At 31.6% G+C, this 19471-nt stretch overlaps 3 protein-coding genes and 1 pseudogene across 3 annotated transcripts; 1 reads left to right on the forward strand and 3 right to left on the reverse strand.

The window, feature by feature from the left end:
* Nucleotides 1-3110: 3110 nt before the first annotated feature.
* Nucleotides 3111-4196, forward strand: LOC132953035 (uncharacterized). Its single transcript, XM_061025584.1, has one exon. The coding sequence runs from the start codon at nt 3111-3113 to the stop codon at nt 4194-4196; it is 1086 nt and encodes a 361-aa protein (XP_060881567.1).
* Nucleotides 4197-4524: 328 nt separating this feature from the next.
* On the reverse strand, nt 4525-6200 carry LOC132952315 (uncharacterized). Its single transcript, XM_061024590.1, has 2 exons — nt 4681-6200; nt 4525-4622 (listed from the first exon to the last, which is right to left on the reverse strand). Exons 1-2 carry the CDS (start codon nt 5284-5286, stop codon nt 4539-4541), a joined length of 690 nt encoding a protein of 229 aa, XP_060880573.1. The 5' UTR covers nt 5287-6200; the 3' UTR covers nt 4525-4538.
* LOC132952316 (uncharacterized) lies at nt 5541-6183 on the reverse strand (annotated as a pseudogene).
* A 5935-nt stretch (nt 6201-12135) lies between the features above and the next one.
* On the reverse strand, nt 12136-19212 carry LOC132952327 (uncharacterized). Its single transcript, XM_061024606.1, has 7 exons — nt 19059-19212; nt 17945-17974; nt 17114-17155; nt 16073-16111; nt 14697-14723; nt 14150-14185; nt 12136-12372 (listed from the first exon to the last, which is right to left on the reverse strand). Exons 1-7 carry the CDS (start codon nt 19132-19134, stop codon nt 12320-12322), a joined length of 303 nt encoding a protein of 100 aa, XP_060880589.1. The 5' UTR covers nt 19135-19212; the 3' UTR covers nt 12136-12319.
* Between the last annotated feature and the right edge of the window lie 259 nt (nt 19213-19471).

The raw sequence follows: 19471 nt of genomic DNA on the forward strand, positions 1-19471 counted from the left end.
ATATAGATACTTCCAAACATATAAACATTAATATATTTATCGATACATATTATACGTTTAATATAATGTAGGGGAGACCACGTCCATAAAAGTTGACCCACTGACTTTACACGATCCAAACCTATACCAAAATGTAGCAAATAATTAGCAAATTTAGGATAAATAAAAAAATAAAATTATTTAGCAAAAATAGAATTTTTAAATGATAATTCCAAAAATAGATTTGTTACTATTTGCACTTGATCCACCTAAATCAAAAAAATTAACTAAAATAACTTTTACAAAAATAATTTGCTAATTTCTAGAATAAATTTGCTAAATTTTGGTATAGGTATGGATCATATCATGTAAAGTCGGTGGACAAAATTCACGGACGTGGGGAGACCCGGTACAATATTGCAATACGGGCAATATTAAGTTGTTCAATAACCAATACAAAAATCTCAAATAAATATAACAGTGGCCCCATGTATAACAATCAATGTTTTCTTATCAAAATTATGATAACAAAATAACCGTTTGAAAAAAAAAATTAATATCGTAAAACGGTAATATCGGTAAACGATGTATAGTCAATAGATTGAAAAGTCGATTAATATATACGATTAACCGATATAGTGTGTAATTATTTTATTATTTTATTTATTATATAATTATATTTTTTATGTGGTTGTGGTTGTGCAGGGCTGGCATTTGAAAAAAATTCTGTTTTATGTTATTTACAATTAAAACGTTACGCAATTTTTGAATTTATCGTTAGTAGTAAGTGGGTCCATAGAGGTGACACTCCACTCCACACAAACTCCACCGCCACACAAACTCCACCGCCACACATACTCCACCGCCACCGCCACTCCACCCGGGGCGACCACCACCACCACACCACCGTCACACACACTTCACCCGGACCGACCACCACCACCCCACCTGGCAGTTCACCACTCCACCACGGCAGACCGCCACTCAACCCGGACCGACCCCACTCCACCCCCGCCATACCACACAGCACAACCCTATCACGCGTTATCACAATACAATTAATATGTGTACGTCAGAAAGTAATTATTTAAAAAATATTCGTGTATAATGTTCTGCTGTCCACCCCCCCACTACCCCGGCAGACCACCACCGCCACTCCACCCATGCCGACACCACTACACCCCGGCAGACCACCACACCACACAGCACAACCCTATCACGCGTTATCACAATACAATTAATATGTGTACGGCAAAAAGTAATTATTTAAAAAATATTCGTGTATAATGTTGTACGTATATGATAATATAACGCAAAAATGTGTCCACCGACTGTTTACCTGCAAGGTCGCCGCTAAATGACCACTCCTTTCAGTCTTCACCCTGTTTTTGTATAATGTTTAATATAACGTAAACACACACATACTTTTGTCCGACGACTGTACCCTAACCTACAAGATCACCGCTGAATGACTATTGTTAAACCAAACATTTTAACACACAAGCGTATAACGTGTTACAGTCGTACTGACCTACATAATATTGTTCGTCTTAAAAAATGATCGCATCAGACAAGTGAGTAGAATCGGTATCTACCCTGAGTCTTTTGTAATACTCAGTGCAGACCAAGGACGATACGGTCATTTGATTACATGTGTCAACCCCTACCAGGGATGTTTACCCCTTCCAGGGTAAAAGAGTCTTTTTTATAATAATAATAATCACTAAAGACCCAGGACAAGTCAGTCTGTCAACTTGTACACTACCATTCAGACGTTATATTTTTAAAAATGTTTAAATGCAACGAGTGTTTATCCATTTTCTCTCGGAAAGATAATTTAACTAGGCATTTAAAGAGTCATAAAAAAAAAAAAAATTCAAATGTTCGGTTTGTGGTGTTTTATTTGTTCAAAATAACAGTCTTAAAAGACACACGAAAAATATGCATGGTAATCTACGAAAACATATGAAAAAAAATAACGGTAAGTACATGGTTATAACTTAAAAATATTTTGTACCCCATCGATCATTTTTAAGGAGTTGTGTTTAGGCAATACGTAGTTATTCAACCTGTATCATTTTTAAGGACCTTAGAAAATTATTTGTAAACATTTACGTAGTAGTAGTGTTCGGGGTGTATATTTTCTTTTTATTAATATTATTATTATTTTCCTAGATGATATAATGTTTGAAGACGACGAATCGTGCGCTAATGTCGACTTTCAATTATAACAGAGATCAGAAATATAATACTACAAACTGCGGACACTTGTGTTTAAAATTTTTATCATGTACACGTTGACGTTAAACGGGAACTCGAGCGAATTGTCATGCGATATTTTTCCACCACTAGAAGTAGAAAACACAGCACAAATATGTCTTTTGAGCTTACAGACAAATAATTCGATACCAAACATCGAACCCGGTTGCAATACTATCGGTTTCCGAAATATCATCAGTCAAAATGATTACGTTATCATACCTACGGGGTCGTATGAGTTTGATAATTTAGAGTCTTTTATACAAAAAAATGTGCTCGAATATGTCGATTGGTTTGAATTAAAAGCAAACAATACCACATTAAAGTGTATGCTCTCGTGTAGTCATGATGTGGACTTGGGCGTCGAGAATAGCATAGCGAAATTGTTGGGTTTCGGAAATGTTGTATACACCACGGGTCTTAATCATGAATCTGAAAGTACGGTCAAAATAATGAAAATCAATAGTATAAAAGTAGAGTGCAACTTGATTACTGGTTCATTTTGTGACGGAGCACCGAGCCAGATCATACACGAACTCTATCCAACTGTTCCACCAGGCTATAAAATCGTCAAGGTACCTAGACATCCAGTTTTTTATGGTCTCAACACGACTTCAATATCTAGAGTAAATATCGTATTAAAAGATCAGAACGATTGTCTAATAAATCTACGCGGCGAACCAATTACGATTCGCTTGCAAATAACGCGTGGGTATGGCACTCAAATTTAACATCAATATAAAAAGAGCTACAATCAAAAAACCCATCAGTATTGTATCTACAGTCAAGAAGTCAACATCCAAACCGAAAAAACCCGAAACCAAACTCACGAAAAATAATTAAAATTTTCTTCGTTCCTTGAAAATGTAATCATGGATGACTCGTATTTAGACGTAGCAGCCGGCTATGTCGACGAGTGTAAAATAACACAAAAGAATTATCATTCGTTCACCCCATATTCAAATATGTCTTTTTCTAATAACGATGAAATTAGAATAAGTGTTTTAAACATGGATTCTTACACTTTTCCGTGTGAGAGTTATCTGTACATCGAGGGAAAAGTAAATAAACCTACCGATGCTGTTGGAGACGTTAGTTTTTCGAATAATGGATTGGCGTTTTTATTCTCCGAAATGCGATACGAGATAAACGGAGTAGAAGTACAGAAAATAAAATCACCCGGAATTTCGTGTTGTTTGAAAGGTTACTGTTCATATACTCCAAACGACTTGAACGCGCTGGAGAATGCGGCTTGGGGGTCGTCGTTGGGTAGTAACGATAATAATAAAAATTTCATGGCCAACAATGTGTTTACCGGCTGCGTTCCACTGAAACATCTATTTGGATTTTTTGAAGATTACAAAAAAATATTACTTAATTGTAATCAACAATTGATTTTGAATCGCTCGTCAACCGATTTCGACACATTACACGTTATTGATAACTCTGAGAAAAATAAAAAAATTACCGTCGAACTGACTAAGATATTATGGAAGATGCCTATTATCAAAGTTAGTGATAAAGAAAAATTAAGACTGTTAAAAATATTGGATTCTCGTAAAACGTTATCGTGCGCGTTCAGAACCTGGGATCTCTGCGAATATCCAGTGCTACCTAAAAATACTTCACATTCGTGGACTGTAAAGTCTAGCAATTTACTCGAAAAACCTAGATTTGTATTGATAGGATTTCAAACGGATCGAAAAAATAATATAACACTCGATGCCGGTCGATTTGACCACTGTAGGTTGAAAAATCTTAAGGTATACTTAAATTCTGAAGCGTATCCGTACGAAGATTTCCGAGCAGACTTCCAAAACAAACAAACTTCGATACTGTATAAAGCTTACACAGATTTTCAAAAAGAGACTACTGCGAGCCGTTACTGTCAAAACATATTTATCAAAACCATGTACCAATCGTCGTTGTCGATCTATCGCATCAAAACGACAATGTGAAGTCGTCAACCGTGGACCTACGTATTGAATTTGAGACTGATATTACCATACCTGAAAAGACTGCAGCCTATTGTCTCATCTTACACGACCAAATTATAACTTATAACCCATTTAATGGTGGTGTAAGAAAATTGTAAATAGTTTGTAAAATAAAAATACTTTTTTTTAAATTTCATGGTTTTTCTTTTTATTATATAATAAAATATCATATTACAATAAAATATTACATTATGTTTTAATACAAAAATAATGACATAATAAAAAAAAAATAAAAAAAACAATATTGTAAATATAAAGTTTTATAAATTATTGTCAACAATATGAAAATTACATAATAAAATATTATAGATGAAAACTTAATCTGCGGGTTGCTTTTGCCCTTTTACGTGCTAGGAATTCCCTCGTCGTCAGCCTGTTGACTTCAGGCTAAAAAAAATTTGTTTTCTTTAGTGTAAAATAATATGTAAAAATAAAATTGTATTACCTTAGTTTCGATCGAAGAAGATAACCAACCCCTTGCCAATTGTTTGACTGCTTTAATCTTCAAATCTGCTATTAAACAAAGACCAGCGAACGGAAGTTGTTCTTTCAATTCTTGGACATCGATACGGGTCAAATAATCTTCAACATGGTTTATTTTTGTATCTTTGGGTAACGGCATTTCCTTTCCAAGATACATTGCAATTTTACTGGCCTGATTTAATGCAGTAGACCGTGTGTATACATTTTTCATCTGAATGACTTCTTCAATAGCATCACTTAATTGCAAGATCCTTGAAACATTCTCTTTAGTTAATTGCACATCTTGATCCTGTTGCAAACACTTTATTGAGAGAACGTTGTCACCGTTGTATTCTTCTATTGATATCAATTTAAACTCCTCCAACAGTAAATGAGATGGTAGTAAAAAATGTATGTTGTTAAGAGCTATATTTAGAGATTTATATAATTCAACACTCATTTTAACACACTGCAAGTTATTTGAGACGCATATAACGCAATTTAACAAAAAATCAGGATCTAATCCTATATTTATAAAAATATTGCTATCAACAAAAAATGTAGTACAATCGATCAGATTATTAGCCATTTTTGTTATGTACGTTCACGACTGTCTCGAAATAAGTTAGTAATAAGGCACACGCGACTCGTTTGACGGAAGACTCACGACTGTCTTGTGGTGTGATACCGGGGCGCTAATACCGCTAGTATTAATGGGGTGGGTGTATTTAGATAGGTGAATCTCAAGGTGGTCCCGCCCTTTTTATGGGCGGGAGTAAAAACATATATGATTTAGAGAAAAAAGATTTTTTTATTTTTTAAATATTATACAAACTGTATATATCAAAACAAATATTGAGAAAAACAATTGTTTTCGTCTGCTATAATATTGTCGGCTTCTATTGGTGTCATCGCTGAATAATATGTCTCGAAAAAATCCTAAAAAATTAATACAATTATATTCAAGGTTTCAAATGATTATAATATACTTTCTTTACTTTTAAATTTTTTGTTTCGTCTCTGGCGGGGGCGGGTCCATCGTATTCATCGTTCACCTGATTATAAAGTATATTTATTATTATTATTATTATTATTATTTATAAGATTACCGTCTTCTTTGACTGTTTGCTTGGCCGAGACATACAACTCTGAGTAAACGGAGGCGAGAAGAAATCTTCCGGACCGTAATTTTCTTCGACACCCTAATTAAATAGATATTTTAGTATAATTAAAATAAATAAAAATCACGCATTCATACTTTTCATGATTTATTAAGTTTCTCCATCCAACCGATTGCTAGTTGGTCAGTTGCAAGCAGTTTTATCTGATTTATAAAACTATATTTGTTCTTCAGTACATGTTTAGATATTAATTCAATTTGAATTCCTTTGATTATTGCTACAAATTCTTCGAGTGTCGCGTCTTTTTCAATATTATAATCATTTTTAAAATATTCCGTTATCTGATCAAGTTGTAATAGAATCATTGGCTAGGTTAGACGGGGTAGGGTGGGGGTTGATGGTGGCGGTGGTGGTCTGCCGGGGTAGTGGGGGGGTGGACAGCAGAACATTATACACGAATATTTTTTAAATAATTACTTTCTGACGTACACATATTAATTGTATTGTGATAACGCATGATAGGGTTGTGCTGTGTGGTCGCCCCGGGTGGAGTGGCGGTCGGTCTGGGTGGAGTGGTGGTGGTGGTCGGTCCGGGTGGAGTGGCGGTGGTCGTGGAGTATGTGTGGCGGTGGAGTTTGTGTGGAGTGGAGTGTCGCCTCTATGGACCCACTTACTACTATCGTTATTCAGAATTAAAACGTTATCCAAGTTTTGCGTTTATCATTATTTAAAACTAAAACGTATACAAGTTTTGCGTTTATCGTTATTTAAAATAGTGTTAATATCTATAAAATTGAAAAATAATAACTAATTCGGGTAGGTAATGGCCCGAATACGAAATATAATATAATCAATTCTTAGATTGTCGCATGAAATAAATGTTTCTACAAAACCAATAGATTTATACCAATAGAAAAAATAGATTTTAAAATATTTCGTTTTGCGTTATTTTTTGGTCAATGATATTCTATAAATTACGTTTTGTTTAATGTCTAATGATATATAATATATTTTGTTAATCGTTATGTTTTGTTTTGCGGTACTTAATTATTGTTTTTGATTATCGCTTTCCGCTATAATTACGTTTACAAATTTCAATCGTTTTTTGTCAAATACGTTATAATCATACGTAATGACAAAATAAATGTGTTGTACGGATAGGCCCATAAACAGCGCGATATACACCAGCTGTAAAACCCACCTTCGCTCAGGAAAAAATTAAAAACAAGTGGTAAATTATAACAGTGTTTCTTGGTTTTAGTGTACCTCAGTAAATTTCTTAAATAGATTTTCATAATCAGTATTTTAAAATTATTCGAAAATACATTAAAGCCCAAATTGAATTAAGCTGATGCATTCGAAAAGTCAAAATTGAAAACTTCCAGAACTTTTCCAAACCATTTAGAAAACTCTCCCAAAAAAACTAATGGAAAACAGAGAATTTTTACGCAAAGCCAGATTTAGACAAATTTGATTACATTTGATAAAATTCGATAGACACATGCAATATTCACCAAATATTTATATTTGCGTTTCTTATACATCTTACAATTTAGAAAATGTTTTGATTATCATCAAAAGACTTGAATGTTTAATAGGTTAGGTTTAAGTTTAATAGGTTCCTCATAAGCTTTTGTTAATGGAAATTTAAATATAATTTGAGCGTAAATCCACAAACATTTTTACGAGTGCCTGAACTTAGAATTTGGCAAAATTCTTTAAGATAACGAATATTTCCAAATCATTTTGAGTTAGAAGCTTATAAAAAAATATCTATTTATATCTAAGACTTAAAAATTGAATATAAGATTCCCCCAGTTTTTCTCAATTTACAAATAAAAAAGTTTACTGTATTTATATTGTAATGAAACGCAATTGGTTGGTATTAAATTGTTTTTATTTATTGATATATCATGTTTTGAACCAATGTGCTCATCATCTTCGTTTTGTATAATTCGAATGTTTTGTATAACAATAATTTATGAATTATATAATATATATAATTATGCCTTAGGGCTGACGGTATTTTTGGTATACCATAAATACCGGAATACTGGTATTTTAAAGTTATTTTGGTTAACGGTATACCATAAAAAACCGAACTGTTTCAGTATACTAAAACCGAAATGATTCGGTATACCTAAATACCGTTATGGTACGGTTACTGAAATAATAAATACAATTTAACTAGTATTGATATTTTTTACTTTTATTGTTTCACATTATATACTTTATTATATCCTATAATATATAATATTGCCATTGATAATAGAAAACAGCTTTAAAACCGTTCATTCGGTTTTTACGGTATAACGTTTACCAAAATACCGTCATCCCTAACCGTACAATATCGGTATTTAGGTGTACCAAATCATTTCTGTTTCGGTACCTATACCAAAACATTTTGGTTTTTTGGTTTACCGTTTCAAACCGGTATTGAAATCAATACCGTAATACCGAAAATTATTTTTAATACCATCAGCCCTAAATTATGTAGATGGATACACGATTTTATTATACGCAATAAAATTTTCAAAATGTTAATATCAATCTAAAAGCTATCACTTATTTCTACCATGAATTTATTCACACTGTTCCATGATAAGGTAGTATTGACTAGGTATTATAAGTTAGAAAATATAATATAAACTATTATTATAATAATCAAAATATTCATTAAAATTATAATAAATGCAAAGTTTTTTTTTTTATTTAAATATATTCAATCTGTTTACAAAATAAAAACAATAAGCAATAAGGAGAGCATAGAAAAATATATACAAAGATGAATCACGTGAAGAGGAGACCGTTCATTAACAGAACCTCAGATAAATGCAAAGTTAAAAAATTAATAAACCCATCTTAAAAATAATATTAAAATAAGTTACTTTAATACCGATATCAGAAACCATATCATGATTCATGACTTAATATATTGGTAGGTACTCGATATAGGCTGACAGACGTTCCTCGATCAGATTTATTTTTCATATACAATGATATAATTATACCTATCACTGAATTCAAATTTGACACGTCATCCACTGAATCACGTTCACCCCCCTCCTGACTGTATTCGGTGTAGTGGTGTAGTGGTGTAGTAGGACAACTTCTACGAATACATTTTTTCTGAAGCGGATATTTCCCCCATTTTTATTAAAAAAGTTTACAATTTAATATATTATGAATATAATATTATTCAATCTTTAATATAAAATTTTTTTTTATTGTATATGTTCTAATTTGGTCTAAATACAGACAAAAATTCTAAATATTTTCTTAAATATAATAAATTATAGTTATTTATTTTTTAACATTGTATACTTAAAATGACAATAACATTTCTAGGTATTAAAATAATAATAAAATAAATTATAATGTTTAAAACAAATATTATAAATTATAAATTCAGTCTTGTTAAGTATCCGAATACTTGTATTTAAATACTTTTCTAATACTTTTTGACCATTGTATTTTAAATTCTTAAAAATACTTTTTATTTGTATTTTTATTCTAGAATAGGTACCTATACTACCTAGTACCTACTACATACTTTTTTATTATCGTGGTCTACCTACTTCAAATTCCAATTGCTTATATTTCGGATTGTACTATTTTAAATTTTGTTTCTAGAATATTATTTTTAAATGATTCTTAACTTCTGATAATTTATAAATAAGGTTTCGTTAAAATACAAGCATTATTATTATTATGTTCCTAGTGCCCAACTAAAATATACTTAAATTTAAAACCATTTAAAAAATAATTGTATCTTTTTTTTATCTTTATCTTTATCTAGATAAATATGAGTTAAGTTATCTTTTATATCTATCTAGATACATTTGAGTTGCATTATATTTATCTTTATCTAGATAAAAAAGTACTTATCTAATCTGAACACTGCTACAGACTACAACCGGGGAAAGTCTACCTTAAGTGGAAGCCAGAGGTAGTACAAGCTACCCGACCCGTAACGACACGCCAGCACGAGAGTACCCCGTGTGGCGATTTGGCGGGGGAGTATTACACGGTACGCAGCGGCAACCAGTACAAAGTACAGGTACCGCAGCGACCAGTCTACATTTTCAACCGCCACCACTGGCTACGACAGCGCGACACAGTCGACTCTCCCACCGCGCCGCAAAGGCACAAGGCAGGACGGGAAGGCAAGTCAAGTCGCGCAAAGCAAGTACCTGCCGCCAGTGGCAACTCTCTCGTTTACCGACCGTCTTAACGACATCTTACCGCCAACGGCCATACCACGTTGAATACACCAGTTCTCGTTCGATCACCGAAGTTAAGCTCTCGACCACAACGTTGATACATAATATACTAAATACTCGACCACACAATACTTGTATTATAATACTATCACCGTCAGTAGTATACCGGTATTCTTATTACACCCGAATAAACGTCCCTCGTGGACTATTTATTCTAAAGTTGTGTTGTGTAATTTTTGTGAGTGTCGCCTTTATCTTGAGACTACAGACAGCGACCGACTTACCACGGACAGCACCTACAGCACTCCACCGCCGTAACCGTGTCACAGGTTTGTGAAGTGTATCTGTGTGTATAGACATATTGTATACAAAAACCAACTATGGTTGATTTAATGAAAAATGGTAGGAGGTCATAGGTATCAATTCTTTCCACCAAAGAGGGATTGACCATCGTTGTTTCACAGAAAAAAACGCATGATAATACAGCTTGTGTCTATTAATTGTTTTAAATAGTGTGCACAAAATATATCATATGTGTTGCACGGCGAATTGTATAGGCAAAAAAGGTACATTAGGAAAGTCTTCCATATTGTGTATAACTACATTTTAGCTAATCGCAAGGATTATACTCCAATCCGAAAAAGTTTTTACCACGCCAGTCACCACTATCACCCAAATTCACATTTCTTAGATCCATTCGAATTCGCGAAATAACCTTATTTTCTCAATGAAAAATGTATGATAGGTACACATTTTCAACAGTTACAGGGAGATTTTTAAAACGGTTAACGCCTAATTCAACTTTTACACCGATATTTTGGTGGGGAGAATTGACGTAGGTACAGTTTTCAATAATAAAATAAAATTACTAAAACTTTGAAACGGAGATCAAGTGTAAAATTCTGAATTCACCATAATTCTTAACTCGTTAAAATATGTAAAAAAAAAATCAAAATTAGTTATAGCCTTACAGGCGTTGAGTGCGTACAGTTAAGTACAGTGTTGTGCTTTGTGCGCATGCATATTAACGTAATATCTCAAACTTTATCTCTGCCCTAAGCAGGGGCTACCCGAAGGACCAGTCGATGATGCCTGAACACAATTTCTTAAATTGATGGCCTATGTCACCACTAACGCAATAGGCAGGCGTCGATCTGGACGACCTGGGCGGTCTCCCACACAACGTACGTATGAACGTTGCTGGCGGATCTACGCGGGGACGAATGACGGCACCGAACGTTGACAATAACCAGCTGGGCAGCCTCCCACACAACGTACGTATGTACGTTGCTGAAGGACTTACGCGGGGACGAATGACGGCACCGATGCTGACAATAACCAGATGTCCAGTTCGACGGCGATAATAATAATAATAATAATAATACACAAAAGACTTACGATTGAGTGTTGGAGATTGTAGTTTTAGTGAACATATCTCAGGATTTATAGCAACACACAATATAATAATCAGAATAATAAATATACAGTCGGCAACCGTGTGCACCATAAACTAGTATAAATAATTTTTGTTAGCTTTATTAGCGGATCATACATATAAATAAATACTAATACAGATCGCTGTATTAGTGGATCACAACATATTAAAAACCATGATCGTTTTTATTTTAGCGGACCAGCAACAACAAGAGACGAACTGACAAAAGAATAACAATAATAATAGTCGGGCGTTGGCCGCGTAGAGAAAAAAAAGCAAACTTTTAGAAAGATAACAAATATACCTATCTGGGGCAACATGCCGACAGATAATTCATATGACAACAACACAAAAAGAATAAATAAATATAACAATTTATTATAATAATTCACAATTAACGGAATGAGAGGTATGTATGAAGAGGAAGCTGATAGAGACAGGTCGTCGTCGTAAGCACAGAATTGCATAACGCGATGCGCTAATTGCTTGGCGCGAACAGTAAGGATATCTCTAAAATAATGATTTACGCAAATTGTTTTTCTGCGGCATTATTTTAACTCGTTATAATACGTATTACGTATGTTTCAAAAATAAAATTTAAAAAAACCGTGGGTAGGTAAAGTGAATTTATGCGTATTTTTATACAAAATTAACTGATGTAAAATTTAGTTTTATTTATTCATAGATTGTGAAATTTAAAGTTATACAAAGTAATATGTTAGTTACATGTGCACGTTTATAAAAAAAAATAGTAAGGTGTAATTTATTAAAGCTATTTTTCTTACATTCATTCATCATAATTATTAAAAGTAATCGCAAGTATAGAATAAAAAATAATTATTTTTATAGATTTACTGGAAGTCGTCCACAAAATAAATTTGGAGCACACGTGGGATCTAAAAATAAAAATAAATCAGTTTTACTTAATTTAACTCTTTTTTTTAGATATTGGGTATAGGGAGAGTCTTATATATTGGCCCGCCACCTAAATTGGACCACCTGAATTATACCTGGTTGTTAAACATAAATTATAATAAAAACATTTATACATATGTTTAATACCGTTGTATAACGTCTTTGGGGTTATAACATATTATTATTATTTACATTTTTTTTTAAATGCCCTGGGGCTTTATATTATTTAAACGACCCAATATGTTTGACAATTATACATATTTTACATACTAGATATAAATTATATATATATTATAAATTATTCATTGATGGAGTCACTTGACTTTTAACTAATATTTGGCAATTTTTGCACTGTGGAACTTCTTTATTTTTCCTTGGAGGTTCCACTATTATTATATTATGATAGCACAAGTGTTTAATATCATAAATGCCTTTGTTGTTTGCTTGTGGCCCCGAATCTACGAAGAATAATGGAAGCCTTGCAATAGTTCGAACACTAAGCTTATTGTTAGGGTCGACTTTTTTTTCAATTTGAATGTTCGTAACATTATGTACAAAATTTCCTAGCTCGGATAATTTGCTTTTAATGTCACAGGGGTCAGTTTCAGGATGTAATCCACGAATGACCTCCCGAAACTTTTTTTCTGTTTAAAGTTGGTATCTGTGATACTCAACTTTTTGCTCTTCTAATACTTTTATAGTTCGTCGAAACTGGAGTTCGTCACCTGTTAGTATCTAAATTTCACCATTAGTTAGTTAAAGTTTTCATTTGTTGCTCGTGTCCTTCGGCTTCTTAGAGTTTTAAATTAATCATTAATTGTTTAAAATCATTTACACCACATACTGTTTTTGGAGGTGGTTTATGGATTTTTACAGAAGTTTTAGCTACTTTTTTCGTCACTTTGATAGGTTTTTTAGGCGAGCTCAAAATTTCTTTGGAGTTTCCACTGTTCATTTCCTAAATCTGAAGTTGTAATTTATCATTGTTTAATCGCAATTCCGTTACCATATGTTTCAAGGTCGCATTGTCGTTTTGTATTTGTGTCCAAATACTAGCATCAACTGTTATGTTATGCGGTGGATAAGAACTGACGTCCATATTTGTGTAATTTGGTCAGTTTGAGCGTGACCCACTTAAAATATATTTGTTTATAAAAAACTTACCATCCGTCCGACAGGCCGTGGTTTGCATTGTAAACATTAGCAAAAAAATTGTAATAGCTTAGTCAGCACTATTTCGCGAACTGCGAAAGCGAAACATACGTGTTGCTTGTACGGTGTATAAAACGCAACTATTATTTACATGAAGACTAAAATTAAAAGAGACCGAACTCATACGGCCGTCCACTTAAAAAAAACGTCTCGTAATTAGTAACACGATGAAGTGGCTGCATTGCAGTCTCTAAGGTTTCTACTTTAACCCGTGTAGTATAGAAAGCAGTTCAATGAAAAATATAATTGGTCTAAATAAAGTAACCGGTTGCCTAATTTGGATCAATTTGTAAACATTTTACACTTGACAAATAAAATAACTGTCAAACAGTTGTTCACATGCTTGGATATCGTTTAAGTGCAGTTGAATAATTATACATTTAAATAACTCTAATACTCCCAAATATCAAAAGTGGTCCAACCTAGGTAAATCTCTCCTAATTATAGAACAAATTATTGGTATACTTAGTGCGTATTTGAATGAACTATAAAATATTCTATTAATTGTCAGATTTATGGAATTAAATTAACAAGTCTATTAATTACTTAATATTTGATCACTCAAGTAATATTTTACAACGTCTGAAAAAATTTACAATAGCTTCGGTATAGGTACCTATTTATTGTTATTTTATTAGCATAATATTTTCTATTTAGGTTCAAAGGCGTAACCAGGATTTTACAATGGGAGGAACGGGGTTAAACAAAGTAAATCAGGATTTGATATTCGTTACCTTATACTATAGGCCGTTATTACAATATCCCGTAACCGTAATAACCTATGCAAAATAATTTATAATACGCTAATTGTTTCTTTTAAACGGTTTTCAGAAATATCATGGTTTGTACTTTGCTTTTTATTATATAATATTTATACCATAACACGTCCAATAGTATGGGTGGGGGGGGGGGTCTGAAGCATCCTTAGCCCCACTCTCTGGGTACGCCACTGTTTCGATGCACATCAATATATAATATACATGCATTATATACGCTTTATAATTTAAATATTTATTGTATCGAAAAACAATACTTTAAACAATAATCATAATCATTGTCTAAATAATATTGACTATAATAATTATTTACTCACCAGTGCATGTAGGGCATTGTCTTTGGGCTATTCGAGTAATATAAGTGATAGAATATAAATAAAATAGATTATACTAATGTCTAACATATCACATTTCTACTAATTATAATAGTAAGTAAGAACATATGTAATCAATGATAACCATTAAAAGAAACTAAAAATTATGCGTGGTTACCCTTAAGCTACATAACAAGATGAAAAAAAACACCCTCCAATGCCCAAAGAATTTAATCATGTATCTGTATATGCCCAGCAACGGGGGAAAAAGATCGAAGAACTACTCGGGAATAACCGAGAAAGAAGTATTACCAACTTTGAATTTGATTGATAGTGCCTACTAATCGGGGTGATAGGCCACTACATACACGCACCTGACCGACTAGTACTACACGCCTTCCCATGCGATGACGACACTATGGCGATGATGGGAGGTGACGTACATGGGATTCAGGACAATGCAAGTTAGTTACGAGGATCAGGAGCCCTGTGGTCGATCCGGTTTGGTAGGTTCGGAAAGGCTTCGGTCAAGAATAGGATAACTCCATTTTTATCAAAAACCCGTTTTTAATGGTAGAAATATCTATATTTTGGTATCAAAATCAGAAAAATCGATTTATTAATCCCAAAGAAATTACAAAATCAATTATTTCCCGCCAATAGTGGTAAATGAGATAATGGTATTTCTTTTGCTCGTCCTGAACAATTGATAAAAATGGAGTTATCTCGTTCTTACACGGAGCCCTTATTATAATAGATGGGAGCTTACTGATGAACTTAAGGCACAAGGTAAATTATACATATAACAGCTGTCGGGAAGTGGTGGTTTCTTGAGGTGACAGAAGTTCGAGGGTGACGCTGGTCTCGATGTCCAGATGGCCTCCCAGACAACGCGTACCTGTTGCTGGTGGACTTACGCGTTGCCATTCTCGTACGGATGACGTGAATTCGAGGACAGCGACCCACAGTAATCGGGAAACGCTGGCTAAGTTGATCAGATGGAATGAGGTTATATAAGATGGCAATAACTTATAAGACCGGGTACTGGATCAGAGAGTTCTTGATTTGCCCTCACAACAATTAGGTATAATTATTGAAATAATAATAATAAATTTATGATTTCTTATCTGTTTTATTGATATATTTTACTAGATGACACGAAAATGCGGAAAAGGTCTTTGTGATTATGCAAGTAGTATAATATTATCAGGTAGGCAATCCACCTGTGGTACATCGCGGAAATCACGTGGTGCGTACGTCTAATTTAACTCTAATAGTATTGAGAAATGCAAAAAAAAATGAAGAATAATACCAAATGTGACATGTATATTACAGCTAGATATAAAATATAAAGAATGCATAATAACTGTAATAATTACATCGCACAGTCCAATTAGGTCTATTCAGGTATTGGGTACCTTAAAATGTAGTTATAATTTAATTATGATAACTCAGTTATTGTAAAAAATCCTGATTTCAGCCCGTTGCAAGGAATGCATATGAATCACCCAAAATGAGGGAAATTTAAGTTTGATAGTTACCTTAATAGTATATGTCCTTGTGTCTCTTTCTATTTACCTTAGAAGGTGAACTATGTTGGTGAAAAAAAAATAAGGAAGAAGACGCCAAAACTTGAAATAAATATAAATCACTAATTTACTTTTTTTGGGGCCAGTTACATTAAATTGGGCCACTAAAAGTTATTAGGTATCAGATAAATTCATGATGTGTTCCTCGCATTATGCTGAAATCGTTGATTTTTCAATTTACCAATGTATTATTTTTATATTTAGGTAGACAAAATATGTAGAATATTTTAAGTATATGAAGTATATTAAACACTGAATGACATACCTGTGGTGGCAAACATTTCCAATTTTATGAGTAAATTCTCCCGGGTCAATAAAATGTTTACTTGAAGAAAATGTGTAAGCTCTCACGAGCTTATTTAAAATTATGTCATAAAACATAAACTATACAAACCAGAAAATAGCGACTTAAGTTTATTTTAAATCTGTATGTTCATATCATAGTAAAAATTTATTTTCAATGTTAATTTAATTTGAAATTAATTTAAATTATTATTATCTTTATTATTTACTAGAATTTAAACAATTTACTTTTTTTAATGAAACTCAATTAATGTGTAACAAATTTTAAATTGTATGCTCATATTATTATAAACATTACTTTATTATGACATAACAATGTTATTACTGCTTAGTTATTATAGACTCCACAGAGTTTAGATGTACCCTTCAGGTAGTACTTAATTAGACCCGGGAAATTTAAGATATGTGCCCATCGGGTAGTAATGGATTAGACTAGAGAAAGTTTACAGGTCATTAAAATCGGGAGAATTTATAATCACCCTGACATACTATTAAAAATAATTAATTTCTAAGATCTAAATTAAATACCATCCTGTGAAAGATATATAAAATTGTCCGTAAGCATTCCATCTGTAATGATAATATAATATTTTAAAAAACAACGAACATTAACAATATTTTTTAAATTATCAACTGGTTTATGTATTATAAATTTGTTATGTATTTGATATTTTAATGTTTATATAACTATCAAATTATATATGTGTAAAAGTTAAATTATTAATAGACATATATAAATATGTTATACCTACGCTAAATATAATATACTGATATTATCTTATACAGGTAGGTATTTAGTTACAAATATTAATTTATTAAAAAAGTTTATTTAAAAAAAAAAACTGTATTATTTAACCGTTAATATTTTTATTATTGAATCCTGTAGTTACGGGCAATAGTATTATTATGACGTATTATTGAATTATATTTATATATTAGTTTAATCATTTGTACGTTTATTGATTTGCTTTGTATATTATTGTTTAATATTTTTAATTTTATTTATTTGTCCGAAGAGAAATTGTCCCGTTTGGGGAGTGTACGTTCTATGATAAGGATGAGAAGGCACGGTGGGGGGGGGGGGGGTGACGTCCTGAAGTCGCAAATACTGTTTCTAAGTACACATGTTTGAAAAAAATATTTACAACCAATGATTGCAACTATTACAATAAAATATAAATTTATTTATTTATTTATAAATCATATTTACATAAAATTAAAGTACCTATCGAACTTACTTTTATATTAACAACAATTATAATACAGTAGAAAGTGATCACATTATTAATAAGGTACTCACTGTATAAGGTAATGTGAAATGTGTAGGTATGTTGTTAAATAAAATATAATAATACTTACCGATGCAGTTTTTTCGAGTATATTGTGGATCTAAAATAATTTATAGTTAATAAAACATGTTATATTTAAAAAATGATGGTTGGCTTTGAATAGAACAAAAAAACCAGCTTTCAATGTATTAGGTTTACTTAACATATTTAAATTTGTGTACAGCAAAACGAATTTTGCTATATTATTTTATTTTATTACTAGATTGATATATCCAAATATTATGTATAATAATATTATCTAGGTCAACTTATATGCTTTTATTGATATTTAAATATTAACGGGAGTATTTTAATATTGCAATAATTTGGAATATTATAACTAGCTTAAAAATTAAATAGCAATGGAATCCATTCGAGATACTTATAGTCACCTAGATTCTGACCTTAATGTTCGGCAATGTGTAAATCGGAGTTAACAATAGATAATTAGTTTTGCTGAACTTAAATTTTCTGTCGTAGGTGCCTACGCTTGTAACTAATCAAGGAAATGAATGCGGGTGAGTCATTATCTAAGTATGTTATAAAGTAAAATATTATAATAACTCATATAAATACAATAAATATAATTATTATTATCATTATTATTTAAAATATAATATATTATAAAATTTATGAAACTCTTATGTTGTTCAATTTTCTTTAAAATTATAAAATATACACAGTTTTATACTGTGGATACAATAAATTGGTGGTTATTGTTTAGATCGGGATATGATATTATTAAGAAAACATTATAACAATTAATTTACGTCTAAATATTATTATTAAAAATAATCATAGCTGCATATAACTTAGTTTCTAAGACAGACCATTGTACCTAAATTACAACTTTATGAGGGTATCAATTAACTCTACAGTTGGTTGATATAAACTATGTTAATCAACCAAAAATACTAAATGTAATCATAATACTGTCTTTGCTTATAGATTAAAAATAATTTAATTCTGTTAGAAAATTGATTCTCTTAATTAATATTATTTGATTTTTTTTTTTTTTTTAGTATAACAGTTTATGAATTTTGAATTATGATTACAAGTTTGTAATTTATACCTATGATTTTACATTAATATTAATCTGTGTTGTATCATGTAAAGTAAAAAAAAAAAATATATAAAGTACTTACTACCACTAACGTATATTATACAACCTATAAGATTTAACATAACAAATATAGTCAACATATTAATATTTTTGACCATGTTTGTAGGTACAATAAATGAATATTTTTCAAAGTTTTGAAAATAAGAATAATATAAAATATTTTCTTGCTTTGGTATTTATAAGGTTATTCAGTAAACAAAACACGATGACATGACGTGTATTCATAAGGAATTGAGTAAACGAATCTATAAAATATTACGTAATGATAAAATAAATGTGTTTTACGGATAGGCGATATATAGCAGCTGTAAAACCCACCTTCGCTCAGGAAAAAATTAAAAACAAGTGGTATATTATAACAGTGTTTCTTGGTTTTAGTGTACCTTAGTAAATTTCTTATATAGATTTTCATAATCAGTATTTTAAAATTACCTG

The sequence above is a fragment of the Metopolophium dirhodum genome, chromosome 9 (genome assembly GCF_019925205.1).
Source record: "Metopolophium dirhodum isolate CAU chromosome 9, ASM1992520v1, whole genome shotgun sequence".
Classification (NCBI taxonomy): domain Eukaryota; kingdom Metazoa; phylum Arthropoda; class Insecta; order Hemiptera; family Aphididae; genus Metopolophium; species Metopolophium dirhodum.